The sequence below is a fragment of the Bos taurus genome, chromosome 22, assembly GCF_002263795.3.
Source record: "Bos taurus isolate L1 Dominette 01449 registration number 42190680 breed Hereford chromosome 22, ARS-UCD2.0, whole genome shotgun sequence".
Classification (NCBI taxonomy): Eukaryota; Metazoa; Chordata; class Mammalia; order Artiodactyla; family Bovidae; genus Bos; species Bos taurus.
In genome coordinates this window covers 22,463,226-22,484,885 of record NC_037349.1, presented here as the reverse complement: position 1 = coordinate 22,484,885, position 21,660 = coordinate 22,463,226, and the positions used below count along the sequence as shown (strand labels likewise).

The following is a 21,660-nucleotide window of genomic DNA, read 5'->3' as shown; positions in this document are numbered from 1 at the left end:
AGTGAAAAGTGAAAGCGAAGTTGCTCAGTCGTGTCCGACTCTTAGCGACCCCATGTACTGCAGCCTGCCAGGCTCCTCCGCCCATGGGATTTTCCAGGCAAGAGTACTAGAGTGGGGTGCCATTGCCTTCTCCACTATAACACATAGGGATGATCATACATTATAGCATATACATGTAAGGCACTCACTATAGTGGTTAGTCCATAGTAATTCTTCTATTAAAGTAAGTCTATTAATAAAGTGAGCAATATTCATATTATTATTATAGTATTTATGAGGCCTCTCCTACCTTGAATGCTCAGTTCCAACTCCTACTAATCTTTCAAATCCACTTATTATATTTGAATATCTGTGCCCTTTCTTAACAAAGTTTGCAACATACACAGTCCATCATCAAATTTTAAAAAGTTTATGCATTTTAAAAATTAAACTTGTGATTTGGTTGTGCTTATGTAGAACAGATCAACCATTATAATGAATTCACTAGCATGTTTTAAAAACATCAGTAGACATTGTCTAGCTGACCTGACTAAATTTTTTGGAATAAACTGGCCATCAGCATGATTGATTGAGCTATCCTGTCTGTGATCCACCTAAGCGAAGGTTAAGATGGAGGTTACTAAACAAGCCACTGAACTCTTCCTAAATGGAATGACATTTTCCTCTGCTTCTAATAAATGGTAACTGATTAACGGAGTGCTGGAGGCCAACATTCTTCAGAGAGTTTTGGACCCTGCCCATTTAGACCCTGCCAGAATATGAATTTCAACTAACCCAAGACTAAGTGAAGCAGTGTGGGGTTCCATAAACAGCCCTGCGTTTGGAGGGTAGGAATGCAGTCAAGCTTGGCCTCCAAATATGTGATCTCACCTCTCTGAGGTGTCCTCTATGAAATGAGAGATGTTTTAGATGTGCCAGGTGATCTCCAAGGTCTTATCCAACTTTCATAGTTTGTATTTCTCGTATTTCAAAGGGAGATGAGCCTGTTTGCCTTTGATCAGTTGAAACCAAACCAGATTCTGAAGTAGATGTTATTCCCCAGGGCTCTTCCACAAGCCCCTTCCCGACCACACCAAGCCACCTATTTAGATTTGGGTTCACCCCAACTGGCTCTGGGCTTCTGGCTTTTGTTTTCTTTCGGTCTTTTAAATTTTTTCTTTTGTAACTCTTCAGTCCATGCGTCCTAGCCTGTTCTGTTTACCATGCCTGGCCAACCCTCCCACAAGGGCTAATGTGCTGTCCATGCCCAGTTCCTCTCAGGAACCTAATAAATTGTGGCTCCAGCTTATACCCTCAACTTGGAGACCAGCTGCACCTCTGAGCTTTTCCCAGAGGTGCTGGCTGATGATTTACCTGCAGTGTGATGGATTTGCCCCAGCCCAAAACAGGAAGGAAAATTCGGGGTAATCAAAAGATCATGTGTGGCCGTCTTCTGCTTTACACACTACTGAATTTGTACTGCCTACGCATGCCAGAGGATTTTTTAGTCCTTATTAGTTAAGAATAACATATACAAGAAGAAAATAAAATTAGGAAAGGGATGATCACAATTTCCTCTAGGAACCAGAAAAACCAACACTGAATTTTAAAATGGTCAGATCAGGAACTGCTGAATTGAGGATCAAGGCACCTGTGTTTTATTTTGTTCCTCTGCCAATTAACTGGGTCATGCTGGATCACCTAGGGTATCTCTAAGGTCCTGCCTTTTAAAGTAGGTGTTCCAAAAGAAAGGGGTGTAGAATGAATTTCTGTAAATGTAATGCTCTTTTAAAAAGCATAAAGTGTTGAAGGAGGAGAAGGGGACGACAGAGGATGAGATGGCTGGATGGCATCACCAACTCAATGGACATGAGTTTGGGTAAACTCTGGGAGTTGGTGATGGACAGGGAGGCCTGGTATGCTGCGGTTCTGCTGCTGCTGTGCTAAGTCGCTTCAGTGTGTCCGACTCTGTGAGACCCCATAGACGGCAGCCCACCAGGCTCCCCCGTCCCTGGGATTCTCCAGGCAAGAACACTGGAGTGGGTTGCCATTTCCTTCTCCAATGCATGAAAGTGAAAAGTGAAAGTGAAGTTGCTCAGTCGTGTCCGACTCTTCGCGACCCCATGGACTGGAGCCTACCAGGCTCCTCCGCCCATGGGATTTTCCAGGCAAGAGTACTGGAGTGGGGTGCCATTGCCTTCTCTGGTGCTGCGGTTCATGGGGTCGCAAAGAGTCAGACACGACTGAATGACTGAACTGAACTGAACTGAATGCTCTTTTAAAAAGCACTAAAGTGTTGAAGAAGAGTCTTGAGAGTCCTTTGGACTGCAAGGAGATCAAACCAGTCAATCCTAAAGGAACTCAACCCTTAATATTCACTGGAAGGACTGATGCTGATGTTGAAACTCCAATACTTTGGCCAGCTGATGTGAAGAGCTGACTCATTAGAAAAGACCCTGATGCTGGGAAAGACTGAAGGCAGAGAAGAGGGTGGCAGAGGATGAGATGGTTAGATAGCATCACTGGTCAATGGACATGAATTTGAGCAAACTCCGGAAGATGGTGAAGGATAGGGAAGCTTGGCATGCTGCAGTCCATGGGGTTGCAAAGAGTGGACATAACTGAGCAACTGAGCAACAACAAAAGAAGTTTTCTTCAGAGCAGAGTCACACCCACACCTTAATACGCTGAGCTTCTAATTATAGGTTTTCACGTGGCAAGTATTTGCCGATAATATTTGAAAACTGACATCTAATTATCAGGTACTCCCATTAGCTCAGCATTATTGGTGATATTGTTACCTATGGTGATATTTAAATAGCTCAGAGATTTAAAACTGGCCACATGCCATTAAAGGCCTCATAAAGCACATAGTTTTGTTTTGTTCTAGTTTGTTCAGATATAAATATCTGTGGATGCCTTTTGGAGTGCATGCACTCTCCAGCTTTTTACATGGCCATTATTTCCTTCTGTGTTCTACTCAACTGACTTTACCCACCTGATCCCTGCAGGCACTGCAGTTTGAGATCCTTGGCATAATCATCAAACACCATGCCTGTTTAACAATTTAATAACCAAAAAAGAGAAACAAAGGAAAGAAGGAAGGGCAGGAAGAAGGGTTACCTCCCTGAAATGGCAGGAAGTGTAGTTTTCATGACACTGGAGAATGGGCTGATGAGATGACTTCCTGAGGATTGTGTTGGTCTCAGAAGCTGTGACTGTCTTTCCTCTTGATCCACTTACTGTGAGATAAATAAAATAGGACTCAGAGTACTGGACTTGGTCAAGGTCACCTGAAAAGTTTGTGGTGAAGCCAAAATGAAGAATCGTTTCCCTGGTGTCCTCATTCTGTTGCTCAGCCCATTCACACGCACACTGCTGCACTCTTTGCTGATGAATAATGTGGGTTCTCAGGAACAGTTCCTTATGCAAAAGAGCCTCTGCGAGCTCCATTACATCCTTGCAAGGGGATACACTTTATTGTTGCCGTAATGCGTTATGGAGACGATTATAGCTCTCTCTCCTGTACGCACCCTCCATCTGTGGTCACTAACACAGGGTGCTTCACTTTGGATAATGTGCGAACAAGGAGCATAATTTTGGGAAATGGTTGGAGAAGGAAATCTAAAAGTCAGAAAGGGTCAAGGGCCAGAAGAAAGTGCAAGAAACGAATGCCTTTAAAAACAGTTCTTGCAGATTCAGAGTTCAGAATGCATTAGCAAGACCTTCTTTCTTTCTGAAGGGAAATAAAATATACCCTTCATAAAGAAAGCCTTGCAATCTCTCTCGTCTCTCTCTCTCTGGTTCTACCTGCTGTAGCCATCTGCCTTGTTAGAAGGCCTCTGGCCAAGTCCTTTTCAGAACTTGCAGTTGCTGCTACCAAAATGGCACTCGACTGATTTCCACCACCCTTTCATCCTCAATGCCCATTAAGAGACTCTAATTCAATATGAGACACCAAACCTGTAAGTAGTGATGGCTAACACCTGTTGAGCCCTTGCCATGTGCCAGGTCCTCTACCAAAACTCCCTATTTAACATCTCATCCTAATTCTCTTACCAAAGAAGGTTTTATGGTAGCCAGTTTCTGAAAAAAGGAACCAGACTTAGAAAACTTCAATAACTTGCTCAAGGTTACAGAGCTGAATTTGACACCAGGTCTGCTTCTCCAGAAACTTCACTGTTAACTCTATGCTAAATTCCTGTTTCAAAAGCTTAAAGACTTTGTGAATCTAAATCATCAGGCACTTGTACCTGGAGCAGAAGTCAAGGTGGCCTTCAGACATAGGGGAGTTCCCTATGGGAGGTCAATCCATAGAGTGAGGTTTGCTCTACCTTACCACCCCCACTTCGGCCCCCATAACAGGAGAGTGGATACAGAGAGAATGTGTATGGACACAATTTTTCTTTCTAACCAGAAGGAAAGCTTACTTGAATAAAAATCCCTTCTCTCCATTATTCAAGCCATTCCCAAAAGAAGACAATCAAACCTGAATTCTGTGTTAGCCCTGGATCTATGCCCTATTTTTCTGAACATTATGTACATGGTGTGAATTTGGCCACCAAAGAAACTTTGCATAAAAGCATACGTCTGCTGAAGGCATTTTCTTCAGCTTTTAGGAGGTCAAAGTTTTAGTTCTTCATTGATGTAACTAATAGTGTCTATGAGATGATGTTATTTTCCAGGTGAGAGGTTTGTGTTTCACAATTTGCTTGCCTGCAACAAGTTTTAATTTAGCCCCAGTGCAATATTTGCTCTCTGGGTTTCTAACATTAATTTCAATAATACTGGGTAAAAATATAATGGAAATGGTAAGCAATAATAATTTTTGAAATAATTAGAAAAAAATAACTCTTTTTCTAAATACCTGTCATACCCAAGAGTCTTAAAGAGATTTGCTTATTCATTACCTCCCAATCTCACTGCAGAGTGAGAATGAAATTTAACGGGCAAATTTGATGAGGTTCCAGAGATCCAAATAAGGATTTGCGGTCTCAGTCTGTGCTGGACTCTTTCCCAGATTCTGGGCTGAATACTTTCACATAGATTATTTTATTTAGTTTCCACATATGAAGTATGTATAATTAGTCTTACTTTAAGCCATGGAAACTGAGACACAAAGAATGTATGTAGTTTGTATAAGGTAACACTTCTAGTAAGTAAGTGAAGAAGTCTGATTCTGAATCCAGATCACCTGATTCCCCCAGGACAGAATCCTTTCTGTAATTTGAGAGCTATCTGGGTTTAGTGTAACTACAATTTGCACAACCATCATGTGACTGTGACTTGCTTATTTCTTTTGCCCAACTCCCTAAGAACTTAATGCATAAAGATTCTAGCCCAAATTCCTATCAAACTAACATCCATCTGCATGATTCAATGGGGGAATGGGAATCAGTGCCAGTTTCACTGATGGTGATGACCATGCAGCCCATTTCCTTTGAAATTTTATATGCAGAGCAGAGTGTTCCAAACATACATAAAAGAAGCATCAAATTTAATTATATAATTGCTCATGGACTCTTTGAAAGGCATCACTGGCCAATTCTGGGCCTTTAAAGCTATGGTTTGCTATTATTTAAGGGACCGTTCCTTTAAACAGCCACACTTGTTTATGGAAGACACAGTCTTCTCACATTTGACCAACTTTGGTCCAATCAGCCCTAGAACAAATCAATTTTACTTTTTAAAATAATCTGTGCTAGCCATTTGTTATTTGTTGCAGAATTTAAGATCTTAATTTGTGTGTGGGTGATAAAAGTTGGCCTGTATTGTGATTCACTTACTTTATTATAGTAAAAAAGCCCTAACGTTAAATGTTGTTGGTGTTCAGTGGCTAAGTCATGTCCAACTCTTTGCAACCCCACTGACTGCAGTATGCAGGCTTCCCTGTCCTTCACTTAAACTTACCATCTTCCATTTTTTAAGTGTATAGTCACACTGTTGTACAGAGCTCTCAAAACTTCTTCATCTTAGAAAACTGATACCCTTATCAGTTTTCCAAGATGAAGTTTAAAATTTTTTCAAAATCTATCTCTTTCCCCTCCCTACAGTCCTTAGCAACCACCTCTCTACTTTCTGATTCTGTGATTGTGATTATTTAAATAATTCATATGAGTGGAATCTTACAGTGTTTGTCTTTTGTGACTGACATTTCATCTAGTGTAAATGTCCCCGGGGGCCATCCATATTGTAGATGTGACAGGATTTCCTTCTTTTTTAAAGCTTTTCTAAAGCTGTATAAGATCCCACTGTATGTATATGCCATATTTTCTTTTTCCATTCATCCATCAGTGGACATCTGGGTTGCTTCCACTTCTTGCCATTATAAATGACACTGCAGTTTACATTGGTGTGCACATACCTGTTTGAGATCATGCTTTGAATTCTTTGGGATAAATACCCAGAATTTGGGTTGCTGGATCATATTGTTATTCTATTTCTAATTTTTTGAGGAGCCTTCCATACTGTTTTCCATAATGGCTACACCATTTTACATTCCAACCCGTAGTGCACAAGAGTTTTAATTTCTTCACATCCTCATCAAAAGTTTGTTCTTTTCTGTTCTTTTGACAGTGGCTATCCTCTTGGGGCCCAACGTCATTCTTTTGCATCTGGATACCCACACCATTTGTTGAACAGACTATCCTTTCCTCATTGTATAGTCTTGGCACTCTTGTCAAAGATCTGATAATATATGGAAGAGCTTATTTCTTGGCTTTTTGTTCCATTGGTTTGTATGTCTATCTTTGGTCATTATTACTTTGTAGTATGTTTTAAAATCAGGAAGTGTGATGCCTCCATCTTTGTTCTTTGTTTTCAGGATTGTTTTGGCTAGTCAGGGTTCCTTGAGATTCCATGTAAATTTTAAGATTTTTTTCTTTAATTATCTTTAAATATTGTCATTGGGATTTTGATAGGGATTGCATTGAATCTATAGATCATTTGGAGTAGATAGTATCTTAACAGTAGTAAGTCTTCCAGTCTATGAACATGGAATTTATTTTCATCTTCTTTTATTTCTCTTATTTTTGGATCAATATTCATCAGATATTGGTCTGTAGTTTTCTTCTCTTGTTGCAATAATGGCTTTACTTTTAAACACTGTTAATGAATGGCTCCTGAGACATAACCTATGTTTTAAAATGGTATAGGGACTCTGTGAAGCTTTGTTCTATGTATAATGTTCAAAAATAAGTCTGGGAGAATAAAATAAAGAGAATTTACAATGGTATACAAATAGAAACATCTTAAACACTTCCTTTTGTATTAAGGAAGTTTTATTCTCAGTTCCCAAAGGAGCTGAATGCTAGTTTGAGAGAATATATCTTCCCTCTATGTTTGATATGATAGCTGACATTCTGAGCTTGTGTGGTGTATTTGTTTAAAGAGGTTTGTGTATGTGTCAAGGAGAATTTTGAATATTTCAATATAATAACCTCATCATATAAACTAAAATGGAGGGATTCCACATGACAATATTCAAAGGATAGCCCCATAAAAGATACTCTTCAATGGTAACAGACTGTTTTGGGAGTTTCACACAACTTAAATATATGTTTTACTTTCTGCCATGTTTTCTTCAGTTCAGTCAGAATTTTTAAATTAGTTGAAATTCCATTTCAGAGGTATTAAAGGTATATTTATACTCCTGGTTTTTCTATTATGAATTAAAATTAAGGAAAAACCTGTGGCAAAAGTGTTCTTAACAGAACATATATTGTGACCACTGTCCCTATTTTAAGATTACTATAAATGGAAACAAGAGTAGAATAAACTCATGGAGTTAATGATGTTTGGAAAATGCTATTCTCTGAGGTATGCTTTTATTTTATGGAATTTCTTGATAAAAGTCACAATCAGGTAGTGTTAAACATTGAAAAGTTTTGCAGATCCATGATATGTGGTCAAGTATCCACATCCAGAGGAGGAGGATATCAGTATATTTCACCCCACTGAGGATAGTAAGCATCTAGCATTACACATGGCAACCCACTCCAGTACTCTTGCCTGGAAAATCCCATGGATGGAGGAGCCTGGTAGGCTTCAATCCATGGAGTCGCTAGGAGTTGGACACAACTGAGCGGCTTCCCTTTCACTTTTCACTTCCATGCATTGGAGAAGGAAATGGCAACCTACTCCAGTGTTCTTGCCTGGAGAATCCCAGGGACGGGGGAGCCTGGTGGGCTGCCGTCTATGGGGTCGCACAGAGTCAGACACGACTGAAGTGACTTAGCAGCAGCATTACACAGCACGTGGCCTCCCTTCTCCGGCTTCTGATTTGCCAGATCTGTACTGGATGGTTTTTTAAAATTCAATCTTGTTAGACCAGGAACTTGGTTTGTGTATTTTATAAAACAACCTGAAAAATGTACAATTTTTCATTCTTTCTACATAAATATATATATATATATATAACAAATAGAGAAGTGCAGGACTATTTGTAGCATTATGCTTCTTGGTCCCTCACAAGGATAACTGTGTTTTGTAAAGAATGAGGGTAGTAATAGTAGCTAATATGAATTGAGAGCTTGCTGTGTATTGAACACTAGGCTTCAAACATGTTATATGCTCTTCTTTATTGAATCCTTACAGTAATCTTCTGAAGATAAAGAAAACACTAGTCACTGAAGTACCTTCAGTACTCAAAGCTGAATTGCATTATAGCAAGTGTAAGAAAATATATATCTCTACTTTTAATATCTTAGCAAATGACTGGACTGGTCTTGGGAGAGCAGGACAGACACTGAATCCATAATGACTTTTACGCGTGATGTAATCTAAAAAACCAGCGGATTAGCTACTGTATGATCTTTACAAGCAGGTGAGCAATACATATTTGACTCCAGAAGACCTTATCAAAATCAATAGATGATACATGGCTAAATAAAATCAAATATCTCCAGCTTTCCTTCTTTTATTTATCCTCCAATAACCACTGTATGCTGCTACTGCTGCTGCTGCTAAGTCGCTTCAGTCATGTCCGACTCTGTGCGACCCCATAGACGGCAGCCCATCAGGCTCCCCCGTCCCTGGGATTCTCCAGGCAAGAACATTGGAGTAGGCTGCCATTTCCTTCTCCAATGCATCGAAGTGAAAAGTGAAAGTCAAGTCGTTCAGTTGTGTCCGACTCTAGCGACTCCATGGACTGCAGCCTACCAGGCTCCTCTGTCCATGGGATTTTCCAGGCAAAAGTACTGGAGTGGGGTGCCATTGCCTTCTCTGAACCACTGCATAGCTAAAATTAAATAGATGAGAGCTATAATAAGATAACAAATATAATTAACTTTTATAAGCATTTAATATCTGCCAGGCACTACACTAAGAGCTTTACATAGATTCTTTTTTTTTTTTTTTTTTTTATTCTTCCAATTTTATTTTATTTTTAAACTTTACATAATTGTATTAGTTTTGCCAAATATCAAAATGAATCCGCCACAGGTATACATGTGTTCCCCATCCCGAACCCTCCTCCCTCCTCCCTCCCCATACCATCCCTCTGGGCCGTCCCAGTGCACCAGCCCCAAGCATCCAGCATCATGCATCGAACCTGGACTGGCAACTCGTTTCCTACATGATATTTTACATGTTTCACTGCCATTCTCCCACATCTTCCCACCCTCTCCCTCTCCCACAGAGTCCATAAGACTGTTCTATACATCAGTGTCTCTTTTGCTGTCTCGTACACCGGGTTATTGTTACCATCTTTCTAAATTCCATATATATGCGTTAGTATACTGTATTTATGTTTTTCCTTCTGGCTTACTTCACTCTGTATAATAGGCTCCAGTTTCATCCACCTCATTAGAACTGATTCAAATGTATTCTTTTTAATGGCTGAGTAATACTCCATTGTGTATATGTACCACAGCTTTCTTATCCATTCATCTGCTGATGGACATCTAGGTTGCTTCCACGTCTTGGCTATTACAAACAGTGCTGCAATGAACATTGGGGTACACGTGTCTCTTTCCCTTCTGGTTTCCTCAGTGTGTATGCCCAGCAGTGGGATTGCTGGATCATAAGGCAGTTCTATTTCCAGTTTTTTAAGGAATCTCCACACTGTTCTCCATAGTGGCTGTACTAGTTTGCATTCCCACCAACAGTGTAACATAGATTCTTTTAGTTCTCTCAATAATCCTATGAGAGAGATACTTTTATGACCAATCCTGCTTTATGGTTGAAGAAGCTGAGGCTTTAAGAGGTTAAATAACATGCCCTTGTTATTTAACATGTTAAATAAGGTTGAATAACATACCCGTGTATAGCTATTAAGTGACCATGTCATTTCCTATGAGACAGATGAAATCATGCATGTGAAATTATATATATATATATATATACATGTACAAGTGTATTTGTATTTTTAATGAAGACCAGTAGTGTGGTGGACTGGAGTCCTTTTACAATTTCATTCAGTCAAAATCAGATGTGTCTATGAGAATACAAGAAAAACTGATATTTTTCTTTTGTAGTTCTGTTAAATTAAATTTTTGCATAAAAATAATTGAGCTAGATCAGCTGTGGCTGAATATGTCTACCATTTGGAAAAGAAAGAATTCGTGAAAACAAATGAAGAATACAATTAAAATACAAAGAGAATGACCTTTTAATTTTTTTTTTTGAACCATAAATATATGTAGTTTCTACAGTCACCTTCCTCTTGAAAGAAATGACATCTGTGGGCTTTTCCAAGTGTTTTTATTAAGTGTGTGTGTATGTGTGTACCTGTGTGTTTAATGATTTCACTCAATAATACAAGAAGTCCTAACTTAATTGTAAAAGTGAAGGAACACTAAAACTAGTTTAGTAAGTGTAATAATATATTAAAAGTATTCTACAAACTAAAAGCTTGTTTAATTATTTTGAACGTTATTAGATTTATAAATGATTGTCTTTTTAGTAGACAAAGAAAAGCTATAATGTAGAACGTACATGGAGTAAACATAACATTTGTCCTAATCTGATTTTCAGGCACATCTCCAGACTTTGATTTGGCTGAAATAACTTATGCCATAGAGCTGTGCACATGCCTGGAATTGAGAGATACAGGTAAAGAGACTCCAGATTGCTTCCTGCCTTTTGAAACTCCAGGAAATCATCCCTTCAGACTCTGGAATTCTACAGTTTTCAACAGAGACTTTGCTTAAATGTTTACATTTTTTGCTTGCTGTCTTTCATACCACTATATAGTGCTCGTGTTTTGTTAAAACTTAACAATTGTCAGGAGTTCAACTTGCTTGGCAAGCCAGCATGGCTAGAATGAGCTTTGTCTTAGCAGCTTACCAGATGGTGCTGAGCCTGCTCATGACTTCATTAACTGGGTCTTCCCTACAAAGTAGTGAGTGTCCACAACTTTGTGTATGTGAAATTAGGCCCTGGTTTACCCCTCAGTCAACGTACAGAGAAGCCACCACTGTTGACTGCAATGATCTCCGCTTAACAAGGATTCCCAGCAACCTTTCCAGTGACACTCAAGTGCTTCTCTTACAGAGCAATAACATCGCCAAGACTGTGGATGAGCTACAGCAGCTTTTCAACCTGACGGAGCTAGATTTCTCCCAAAACAACTTTACAAATATTAAGGAGGTAGGGCTAGCAAACCTGACCCAGCTCACCACTCTACATCTGGAGGAAAATCAGATTACGGAAATGAATGATTATTGTCTACAAGACCTCAGCAACCTTCAAGAACTCTACATCAACCATAACCAGATTAGCACTATTTCTGCCAATGCTTTTTCAGGCTTAAAAAATCTTTTAAGGCTCCACCTGAATTCCAACAAATTGAAAGTGATCGATAGCCGCTGGTTTGATTCCACACCCAACTTGGAAATTCTCATGATTGGGGAAAACCCCGTGATTGGAATTCTGGATATGAACTTCAAACCTCTCTCAAATTTGAGAAGCTTAGTTTTGGCTGGAATGTATCTCACTGATATTCCTGGAAATGCCTTGGTGGGCTTGGATAGCCTCGAGAGTCTGTCATTTTATGATAACAAACTAGTCAAAGTCCCTCAACTTGCCCTGCAAAAAGTTCCTAACTTGAAATTCTTAGACCTCAACAAAAACCCCATCCACAAAATCCAGGAAGGGGACTTCAAAAATATGCTTCGGTTAAAAGAACTGGGGATCAACAATATGGGGGAGCTCGTTTCTGTGGATCGCTATGCCCTGGATAACTTGCCTGAACTCACAAAGTTAGAAGCCACCAATAACCCCAAATTATCTTACATCCACCGCTTGGCTTTTCGAAGTGTTCCTGCCCTAGAAAGCTTGATGTTGAACAACAATGCTCTGAATGCCGTTTATCAAAAGACAGTAGAATCCCTTCCTAATCTGCGTGAGATCAGTATCCACAGCAATCCCCTGAGGTGTGACTGTGTCATCCACTGGATTAACTCCAATAAGACAAACATACGCTTCATGGAGCCCTTGTCTATGTTCTGTGCCATGCCACCTGAATACAGAGGGCAACAGGTAAAGGAAGTTTTAATCCAGGATTCCAGTGAGCAGTGCCTCCCAATGATATCTCATGACACATTTCCAAATCATTTAAACATGGATATCGGCACAACGGTTTTCCTAGACTGTCGGGCCATGGCTGAGCCGGAACCTGAAATATACTGGGTCACGCCCCTCGGGAATAAGATAACTGTGGAAACCCTTTCAGAGAAATACAAGCTAAGTAGTGAAGGTACATTGGAAATATCTAAAATACAGATTGAAGACTCAGGAAGATACACTTGTGTTGCCCAGAATGTGGAAGGGGCAGACACTCGAGTGGTGATGATTAAGGTTAATGGAACCCTTCTGGATGGTGCCCAGGTGCTGAAAATATATGTCAAGCAGACAGAATCTCATTCCATTTTAGTGTCCTGGAAAGTCAATTCCAATGTCATGACATCAAACTTAAAATGGTCATCTGCCACCATGAAGATTGACAACCCCCACATAACATACACTGCCAGGGTCCCGGTAGATGTTCACGAATACAACCTAACACATCTGCAGCCTTCCACAGATTATGAAGTGTGTCTCACAGTGTCCAATATTCATCAGCAGACTCAAAAGTCATGTGTTAATGTCACAACCAAAAATGCTGCCTTTGCGCTGGACATTTCGGATCAAGAAACCAGTACAGCCCTTGCTGCAGTAATGGGGTCCATGTTTGCCGTCATTAGCCTTGCGTCCATTGCTGTGTATATTGCCAAAAGATTTAAGAGGAAAAACTACCATCATTCACTGAAAAAGTATATGCAAAAAACCTCTTCCATCCCACTAAATGAGCTGTACCCACCGCTCATTAACCTCTGGGAAGGTGACAGCGAGAAAGACAAAGATGGTACTGCAGACACCAAGCCAACCCAAGTTGACACATCCAGAAGCTATTACATGTGGTAACTCAGTGGATATTTTGCTTCTGGTAGTAAGGAGCACAAAGACGTTTTTGCTTTATTCTGCAAAAGTAACAAGTTGAAGACTTTTGTATTTTTGACTTTGCTAGTTTGTGGCAGAGTGGAGAGGACGGGTGGATATTTCAAATTTTTTTAGTATAGCGTATCGCAAGGGTTTGACACAGCTGGCAGCGTCTCTAGGCTTCCAGTTTGTGTCTGGTTTTTATTCTTATCATTATTATGATTATTATTATTATATTATTATTATTATTATTTTGTTTTAGTTGTTGTGCTAAACTCAGTAATGCTGTTCTAACTACAATGCTCAATAAAATGATTAATAACAGGTTGGGGTTCCCCTGTGCTTTTACCAGTAGCATGACCCCTTCTTCTGAAGCCATCAGCAGACAGTACTGTGTCCTCCAAAAAGCTAACACAAGGTTGTGAAGCAGCATTGAAACTTTTGTAGCAATCTAGTCTATAGACTTTTAACTCAAGAAGCTAAGGCTAGACTTGTTACCTTTGTTGAATGATGTTAGTTGACTGTACTGTAATGTTGTATCAACTAAATTGAATGTTTGCTTTTGAACAACAACTTTTCTTTTTGTAATAGTTAAAAGGCTTAGAACAAGCTAACAGGCAATAGAAATATGTATATCAGATTTTTTATGTAACAAACTACATGTTAATTGTTACCTTATTCTTTTTATCTTTAGTAGACACTTTTAAAAAAAAGACAATAATTTTGTTGTGTTTAACTCACCAACATGTGGTGTATAATGAAGACAGAACTATAATAAATTAGTTTTGTTCTGATTTTTTAGAACACTTGCAATAATGTATCATTTATAGTTCTTGCTAGTTGCAGTGGTGATATTTTTCACATCCCTAATAACAACCACCAAAATAAATTACCGACAGCATGTTGCTTTTTAAAACTAGGCCTAAAAAATTTTGATTTCTTTTTCTAAGGGAAGAAATAAATATTTTAATGAAAAGGATTTCTATATTTTAAATATTACTGATGAGACCTAATGGAAGGAAAAGTTCATATGAAGAAAGAAGGTATATTACTGTATCCCATGTAGAGGTAAATGTAGCAAAAGACATAGATACATTGGCTATGTCACATTCCTTCTCTGTAAGGGTCTTGTTAAAATCTGATTTTTTTTAGTAGTAGTCATATTCCCCATCAGTCTAAAACATAAGCTCCAAAATGTATTGCATGTTATTCCTTTCACAGCTGTCATTATGCCTAGATACATAATAATCCACATATCAGTGGGGAGATAGCTACTGAGAAAAGTAAGTGATTAATAGAAGAGAGAACAACTTCTCTACAATTGGCATTTTTACATCCAAATAATATATATAAACAGTTTTGCAGAATAATGTGTTTCCCGAATAACGTGTGCGAAATTTAGAACAGAAGGAGCCAGATTTAGGTAGGAGGCCAGATCCACAAAGTAGGGGAGGGGGACGATTTAAAGGTATAGTTAGAGGAAAGAGGACCCACTTGAAGATGCAGATTGATACAGCAGAGAAATGTTTTCAAAAGACTGTTCCAGCTGGCACCTGCTCCCAGAGACATGCTGTCACACCAGGAACGATGAGATTGTAAAAAGAAATCGAGAGCAAGTGGGTGCCAGCTGAGCAAAAGCAAGGAAAAAGGAGAAAGAAGTGCAGGTGAGGAAGGATGAAGGATTTCTTTGTAAAATTCCTGTTCTGTGTGTGTGAGTCTCTTAGAAAAAAATTGTCACCTTCCTTCCCACAGTGTCTACTGAGTAGAAGAGAGGTTCAAATGCTGAAGCAAGTGAGCTGCATAGAAAAAGAGCATCCGAATAAGAGCATCTCTTTCCACAGCCTTCATTTGTTGGCAGAAAAACTGGGGCCCGGGGAAGGATTGTAACTTGCCCTGGTCAGACTTTTATCCATGGAGAAGGCTGCCTCCATCTGTTGCTCTGGGACCAGCAGCCTTCTAGACTGCGGTGCAGAGCTTCTCTTACAGTTCTCACAACCTCTGGTGCCCTTGCTTCACAATGGCCTTCACAATGGCTTCACAATGGCATCTTCAAGTTCCCATTTATTCAGGACATATTTTAGCGCAAGGGCAAACGAAAGGGTCAGGAAAGCTTCTGCCTCACGGGTATTTGCCAGTTACATGTGGGATACACCGGGGGCTAGAGATGCTTCGGATGCAGCCTTGGTGGGGGAGGGTTTCCTGCTGGGGACTCTTGTCTTCAAATATCTACAAAAAGTAATGGACTATCCAACAAAGTCTTCTGCTAATTCTGCAAACTGTGAAAGGAAAATGATACCAAAGCATTAGGCTCAGACCAGGGAGGAGGCATTGTTTATCCCATACAGCAATGACTTGAACCTGGCACATAATCAGCACTCAAATATTAGTGGCATAAATGGAAAAAACAACAACAACAATAACAATGAGAAAACTACTTCCCTATTCTGGATATGTAACAAGGGATCGCAAGAGTCGGACACGACTTAGCGACCAAACCACCACCACCACCACCAAGCAGCAGGAAATCCAAGTGTTTTTTGCCAACTATCTTCTGCCAGGTCAGTTTGGGGGTAAAACCCTTTAACTCCTTCTCCAATAAAATATTTGAGCTTCTTTTTCCTTGTCCGTGCTACTTGGTTTGGTTTTCAGTCGAGAGAAAGCAAAATGGTATAGTACTTTTTTTAACCCTAACCAAGTATTTTCTCATTTGTACTTAATTTAATTTGATACATTAGACAGCCAGTGAAATTAGACATCAAACTAGGTCTTGACTGGTAATGGAAGTTACATCACCTTTACCAATGAAGTGACTATTACAGGTCACTTTGTAATTTCATATTTTTCCCTTTCACTTCCTGTACCCTCAGTGCATAAAATGTATCTCTAACTTGATTTTACAAGGTTATTTTTGGATTAGTTTCTCAAAACAGGCATTCCCAAATTTGCCTAATTGAACTGATGCCATGAATATAAAAACAAATGCAATGCTTGATTATCAAATTTTCTAATTTGCCTGTGTGATTGGCCAAAAGGTATTACATTCATTCTTTCACAAACAAACAATACTAAAATCAATTATCTTCTCTCATGTGGTTTTCTATTTATTCATTCATTTATTTGCTAAGGACACCATGATCAGCCCTTTACTTGGTGTTTGCTTTCTATCTCTGTAGTCACATTCCAGGGCATTTTCTTTTCTTCATTACTGGGGAAAAATTTTCCACATCCCTAACATTTTGCCAGGAAAACCATACTTTCTGACTTTCTATTCACTGAAAAGGGGAGTTTAACTACTTCTGATGCATTCTAAATACAACTGAAAAATGCCTTCTTCACCTAAGTTCTGTCACTCTCACTCTGCTGGCAAATAGACTTTTTTTTTTTTTTTAATTGTTATTCATAAGGGATTACCTGCAGGGAAAATGTTTCTTAAAAGACTTTGACAATCACCATTCATCCAGAGCTCTGGAATGATTTTGACCTAGAATCCCTGCAGGACTTGATCTGATCTTGTGTTGGCAAGATCTCTGCTCTGCCCCCCTTGCAGTGATACCAGCTCCTTCACTCTGTTCTCCAAGTCAGGAACTTAGGGTACATGGTAAGAATAAGGAGATAGCAAGGGAGTGCTTTATTTTTGTACCTGCTTATTCAGCATTGCCCAGCACAGGTTGAGAGAACTAAATGGATGTTTAGTATTGTAGAGCTCCTCGGACACTTGATGGTACTAATATGAAGTACATAGCATTTCCCAGTCATTTCACCATTAGGCTACTTCAGGCTACTATTCTGTATTACAGATCCTGAGAATTTGAGGATTTAATTTAATCTCCAAAATAGTCCTGATAAACTGGGTATTTATTCTTCACAATTTTATAGAAAAGACAACCAAGGCCCATTTGCTGTTGTTCAGTCAGTAACTCGTGCCAGCTCCTCTGTCCTCCACTATCTCCTGGAGTTTGCTCAGATTCATATCCATTGCTCTGGTGATGCTATCTAACCATCTCCTCCTCTGCTGCTCCCTTCTCCTTTTGCCTGATGCCATTCAGTTCTGTAAGTGGGTGACCAGGATGGGGCCCTTCACTTCCAGGCTCCTCCACATCCACCTGGCACCCTTCTAAGGTGGATGGGGGAGCATCTACCAAAGGTGAGAGGCTGGAGGTCACAAGCATGTGGAAGAAAGCAGAGAAAGCACATACCGGAGAATTCATGGGAGATGACTCTGCAAACTTTATATCTTCAAGTTCTCTCTTCCCCTCTAAAGCTTTGTGCTAGGAATTTCTGAGATACCCATCAAAACTATGTTCACATGAGGCTTAACTTTAATTCTAACCTTCAATTCTCCTATAATCTCTCTGTTACATGCTCAGAAAATTTTAAAGATTCTGGGGAAGAAATTCCAAGCTCCTCCGTTCCTTAGCAGAAAATCAGGGAAGGTGTATGTAAAGTTAGTAACAAACTCAGTCTTTAGCTCTGAAGCTTAAAGAGGGAAATGTGGAATTCCTATAACTGGAAAGGTGTGTCTGACATACTTGGAAAAAAAATGGGTTTCGTATAACCACCAAGTTTATGGAGTTGGTGAGATCTTTTTATTCAGGGATTTCTCTGTTTCCAGGGGAAAAAAGTATCCAGAGGCTGAAAGACATTAAAAGGATGTCTTGATTTCTTGTTTTTAATAAATGTGATAGCCCTCTTGACATACTCGAGTTTTGTCAGTTGTATACTACTTCATAGGAAGCAAAGCCAGTTTCACTCCCTTCATGAAAGTAGCTCTCGGTACAGAGTGGGTCAGACCATGCAGTCCTCCTCTTTGCACCTTGGCCTTCCTCTCTCTCCCCCATAAGATTAAACTGACAAGGTAAATTTCAGCCTGGGCCCTGATAAAATGATCATGAATTCCTTATTAGCGGACTGCCCTGAATTAAGCAGCATTTTAATGCGTCAGTCTGTGTCTTAGCATGTCTCACTAATACAAACAAGACAGGATGGTCCTGGAGGGAAGAAAATCAAACGTACAGTGGTGACTTATGAAGGAAGAAGGAGGGAAAAACGTTTTTTTCTGTATGTAGCCCTCTGTTAGGAGCTTCATGTGGATTATTTACGTTTAATCCTTTTAATTCACCCTCCTCCCCCAAGGAGTGGGTACAGGGCAGGTAGCATTGTCCCTCCACTAGAGAGGAGAAAAATGAATACTCAACCTCAAAGATGCAAGCAATTTACCTGAAATCATACAGCTTCTAAGAAGGAGAACTTAAACTCAAGATTTATATAAATAAAATTTGCAGTGTTTCCATTATAAAATGGTGTGCAAGCTAAATCTGGACCAGGAGTGTAGAACACTGAGCCCAAAAGCCAATTTGGCACTTGAGACAGAAGGGAAAATGGAGCAAAAGGAGGCACGCCCAGCAGTGAGGCCTCAGAGTACAGGGATCTAATTTAAGACCCAAACTTGAGATCGGTATACAGAAATAACAGTAAGCCAGAGAGAGGAAAAAGTAAAGGACTATTCGTGATAGTAAATCCATACAATCAGATGGAAGACACTGAAGCTGAAGAAGAAAAAAACAAACAAACAAAAGGCAGGGGGCGATGGGTAGGCGTAGAACTTGGAGTAGATGCCGTATTTTGCCATATACTGAGCACTTATGCTCCAGATATTGTACTTATCACTTGACCCATATTATCTCATGTAATCTTTAACCGTTTTATGAAGTGGTTATTTTTATGAAATGCAGATATCCTTATTTTTCACATGGAGAAACTGAGCCTCAGTTCATCAGCCTTAATTTGAAGTCAGATATGAAGCCAAGATCTCAGCCCTGGCTGTGAGACTCTAAAGCCCATGACTGACCACTGAACTGTTTTTGTAGCTAAAAGGCACCCAGAGGACTGGGCTGGCCAGCCCCTTTGCTTGATTGATTTGGTTCTTCCTGAGAGTGAGGAGCAAGAAAAGGGATAGGTTTCATGACCTTGTGAGGATCTTGAAAGGACCTTCCCACAAAAGGTGTATAAACATGGGATTAACGCCACAGACTTCTGGTAAGAAGAAAAACGCTGCCTCATTCTTTTTCTTTTGTAGCCGTTAAGGTTAGTCTCACAGTTTAATCACTTCTCTGCTCTGCCTTTTAAAGCTACACCACATCATTCAGAGCACAGAGAACACAGATGCTTGAGTAATCTAATCTTAACTTTCTTGCAAATCATTCAGGGGGTGGGGGAAGGGAGGCCATAGTGGGAGGAAAGGGAAGATAAACTCCCAGGGGACCCATTAAGTGAAGCGTTCTAGACTAAATCCCGTATCTTTGTGATCTCAATAGACTTTAAAAATACATTACTTTCTATCTTATAAGAAGCAAATTGGTTTAAATACCTCCTGTTCTACCGATGAAACTATAAAAAAAGTCCACTATGAACAGTAACTAAAAATGTATGCTCCTGTATTATTTTTCCTCTCATTAGAATATGACACATAACAATGTTCTGTTTCACCAATTTTTATTCTAACTGGCTTAGATGTGTCCATGACATCTTAAGATAGTCCTACTTGCCATTCATTTTTAAACAGTAATTTTTTTCCCTTCGATTATAACAGTAACATACATTCATTATAGAGTATCTGGAGAAAAATAGTAAGAACAAATAGTGTTTATCAAAATAACCAAGTGAGATTTTGGTATACTTTCTTCTAATCCTTTTTTCCCTTCTGTGTGTATATTTATATATGTATATATACAACAATTATAAAATATACATCTTTATGAATATAGAATTGAGAATCCTGGTATAAATGGTCTTGTATATTTTTTTTTCCCTTCATGCAAAAAAAAATGAGCATCTTCTCATATTATTTATTAAATTCTCATGGAAAGCCTGTTGTTAAAGTCTGTGTAATCCAGTGATTATGGATATCTGGTGATTGAAAAATTCCTTCTCTTGGGAGCATTTTACCTCTCTCAAGGACTAGAGGCATAAAAATAAGCATCCTGTGCCTATGCTCTCCAGGGCACAGTCACAAAGGAAGATGAACATCCACATACACCATCACCCAGTATGAGCTCGGCCACCAAGAGGATCAAATGGTTGCATGAAAGCACAGGGGAAAAGAACTCTAGTCAGCTGAGGAACTCGGACATCAAATCTCACCATCTAAGCTCAGATTTAGAAGATGAGGCGAGCATTCAACAAGCCAACAGAGAGAGGCGGCCTGGGTGAAGGGAACAAAGCCCCGTGATCACAGAGTGTCCTGTGGCCTGGAAGAAGGCTTCTCAGAGAAGCTGGGGGTTCTGGAGGCACTCTGGTGATGAGGAAAGGGCTACTGAAAATACAGAGTCACTCAACAGGAAACTGAGGTAGAATAGTTTTTGTGCAAGGATGAGAAGGTGAGGCTGAGTAATACCAGGAGGGTACCGGCTCCAGAAGGAGCTTTGTCCCCAGTTTAATTCCTTTTAGCCTTTCCACACAATCCCTGGAGGAGGGCCTTCCTGGGGAGATAAGAGAAGCTTGCAGGAGCAACCTGATAAACCTCCCAATCCCTGGGGCCTAAACATGGAGTCTCAGCTGGAGATAGGTAAAACTCAAGCATTACACAGATGAGAGATTGCCCTAATTGCTACCATCAGAGAGGCCTGCAATTAGTTCAAGTTTCCTTCAGTGATCCTGGTGTCAAGGAAATAGGAAGCATGTTTGGAAAACAGAAACTGATCATGTGCGATTATAAAGCACAAAAATTCTCTGTTCAACTTGCTCTTTACCCACTGAATACAAACATTTCTGGTTTCAAAAAAATCTGATTTTTTAATGTATTAAACTAGGCCTTGGGCTGGCAATAGCAATAAAGAAGAAGCTGTACCTTGACATCTACCTCCAAACTCACACACTGGACCACTCTTTGTTCCCCAAAGTAAAACAGATCAGAGACACTGCAGTGTAACCTAATATAAAATACTTCTGAATCTAGAATCTATTCATATGAGATTTCCTTGGGATTCTTAATTTGATTAATTCCTGAGAATAGAAATTCATGACAGCAAGAAGAGACTGATAGGAAGTTTCTTTTTCCTAATTCTGCTCTTAAAAAGTATATTAGTGGACATAATATTTAGTAGTATTTTTTCCCCCACTGGGAAATCTGTCCAAGCCTGTTTATACCTTCCATCACCTCAGTCTCTGAAGTATTGGTCTCTCTCTGGAGAAAGCTTCAAATACCATTCTACAGATATCTTCATTCCAATCATTGGGAATCATCTTCATTCCCTAGACAGACAG

General features: G+C 39.6%; 1 protein-coding gene and 2 long non-coding RNA genes across 6 annotated transcripts in view; 1 reads left to right on the top strand and 2 right to left on the bottom strand.

The window, feature by feature from the left end:
• LRRN1 (leucine rich repeat neuronal 1) overlaps positions 1 to 16,014 on the top strand; it is a 43,397-nt gene extending 27,383 nt beyond the window's left edge. For 2 of the 4 annotated variants that reach the window (XM_005222668.5, XM_005222669.5), the window contains exon 2: positions 10,954 to 16,014. In XM_005222668.5, the coding sequence (XP_005222725.1) occupies positions 11,233 to 13,383 (2,151 nt within the window). In that variant the 5' untranslated portion in view covers positions 10,954 to 11,232 and the 3' untranslated portion in view covers positions 13,384 to 16,014. 4 annotated transcript variants of the gene reach the window in all.
• Positions 1 to 21,660, bottom strand: part of LOC104975528 (uncharacterized) — a 196,520-nt gene that overhangs the window by 108,247 nt on the left and 66,613 nt on the right. The window lies entirely within an intron of this gene.
• LOC132343491 (uncharacterized) overlaps positions 15,433 to 21,660 on the bottom strand; it is a 43,044-nt gene continuing 36,816 nt past the window's right edge. Inside the window, exon 2 of the long non-coding RNA XR_009492354.1 lies at positions 15,433 to 21,648. This is a non-coding gene — a long non-coding RNA (uncharacterized lncRNA). The remainder of the gene's footprint in view (positions 21,649 to 21,660) is intronic.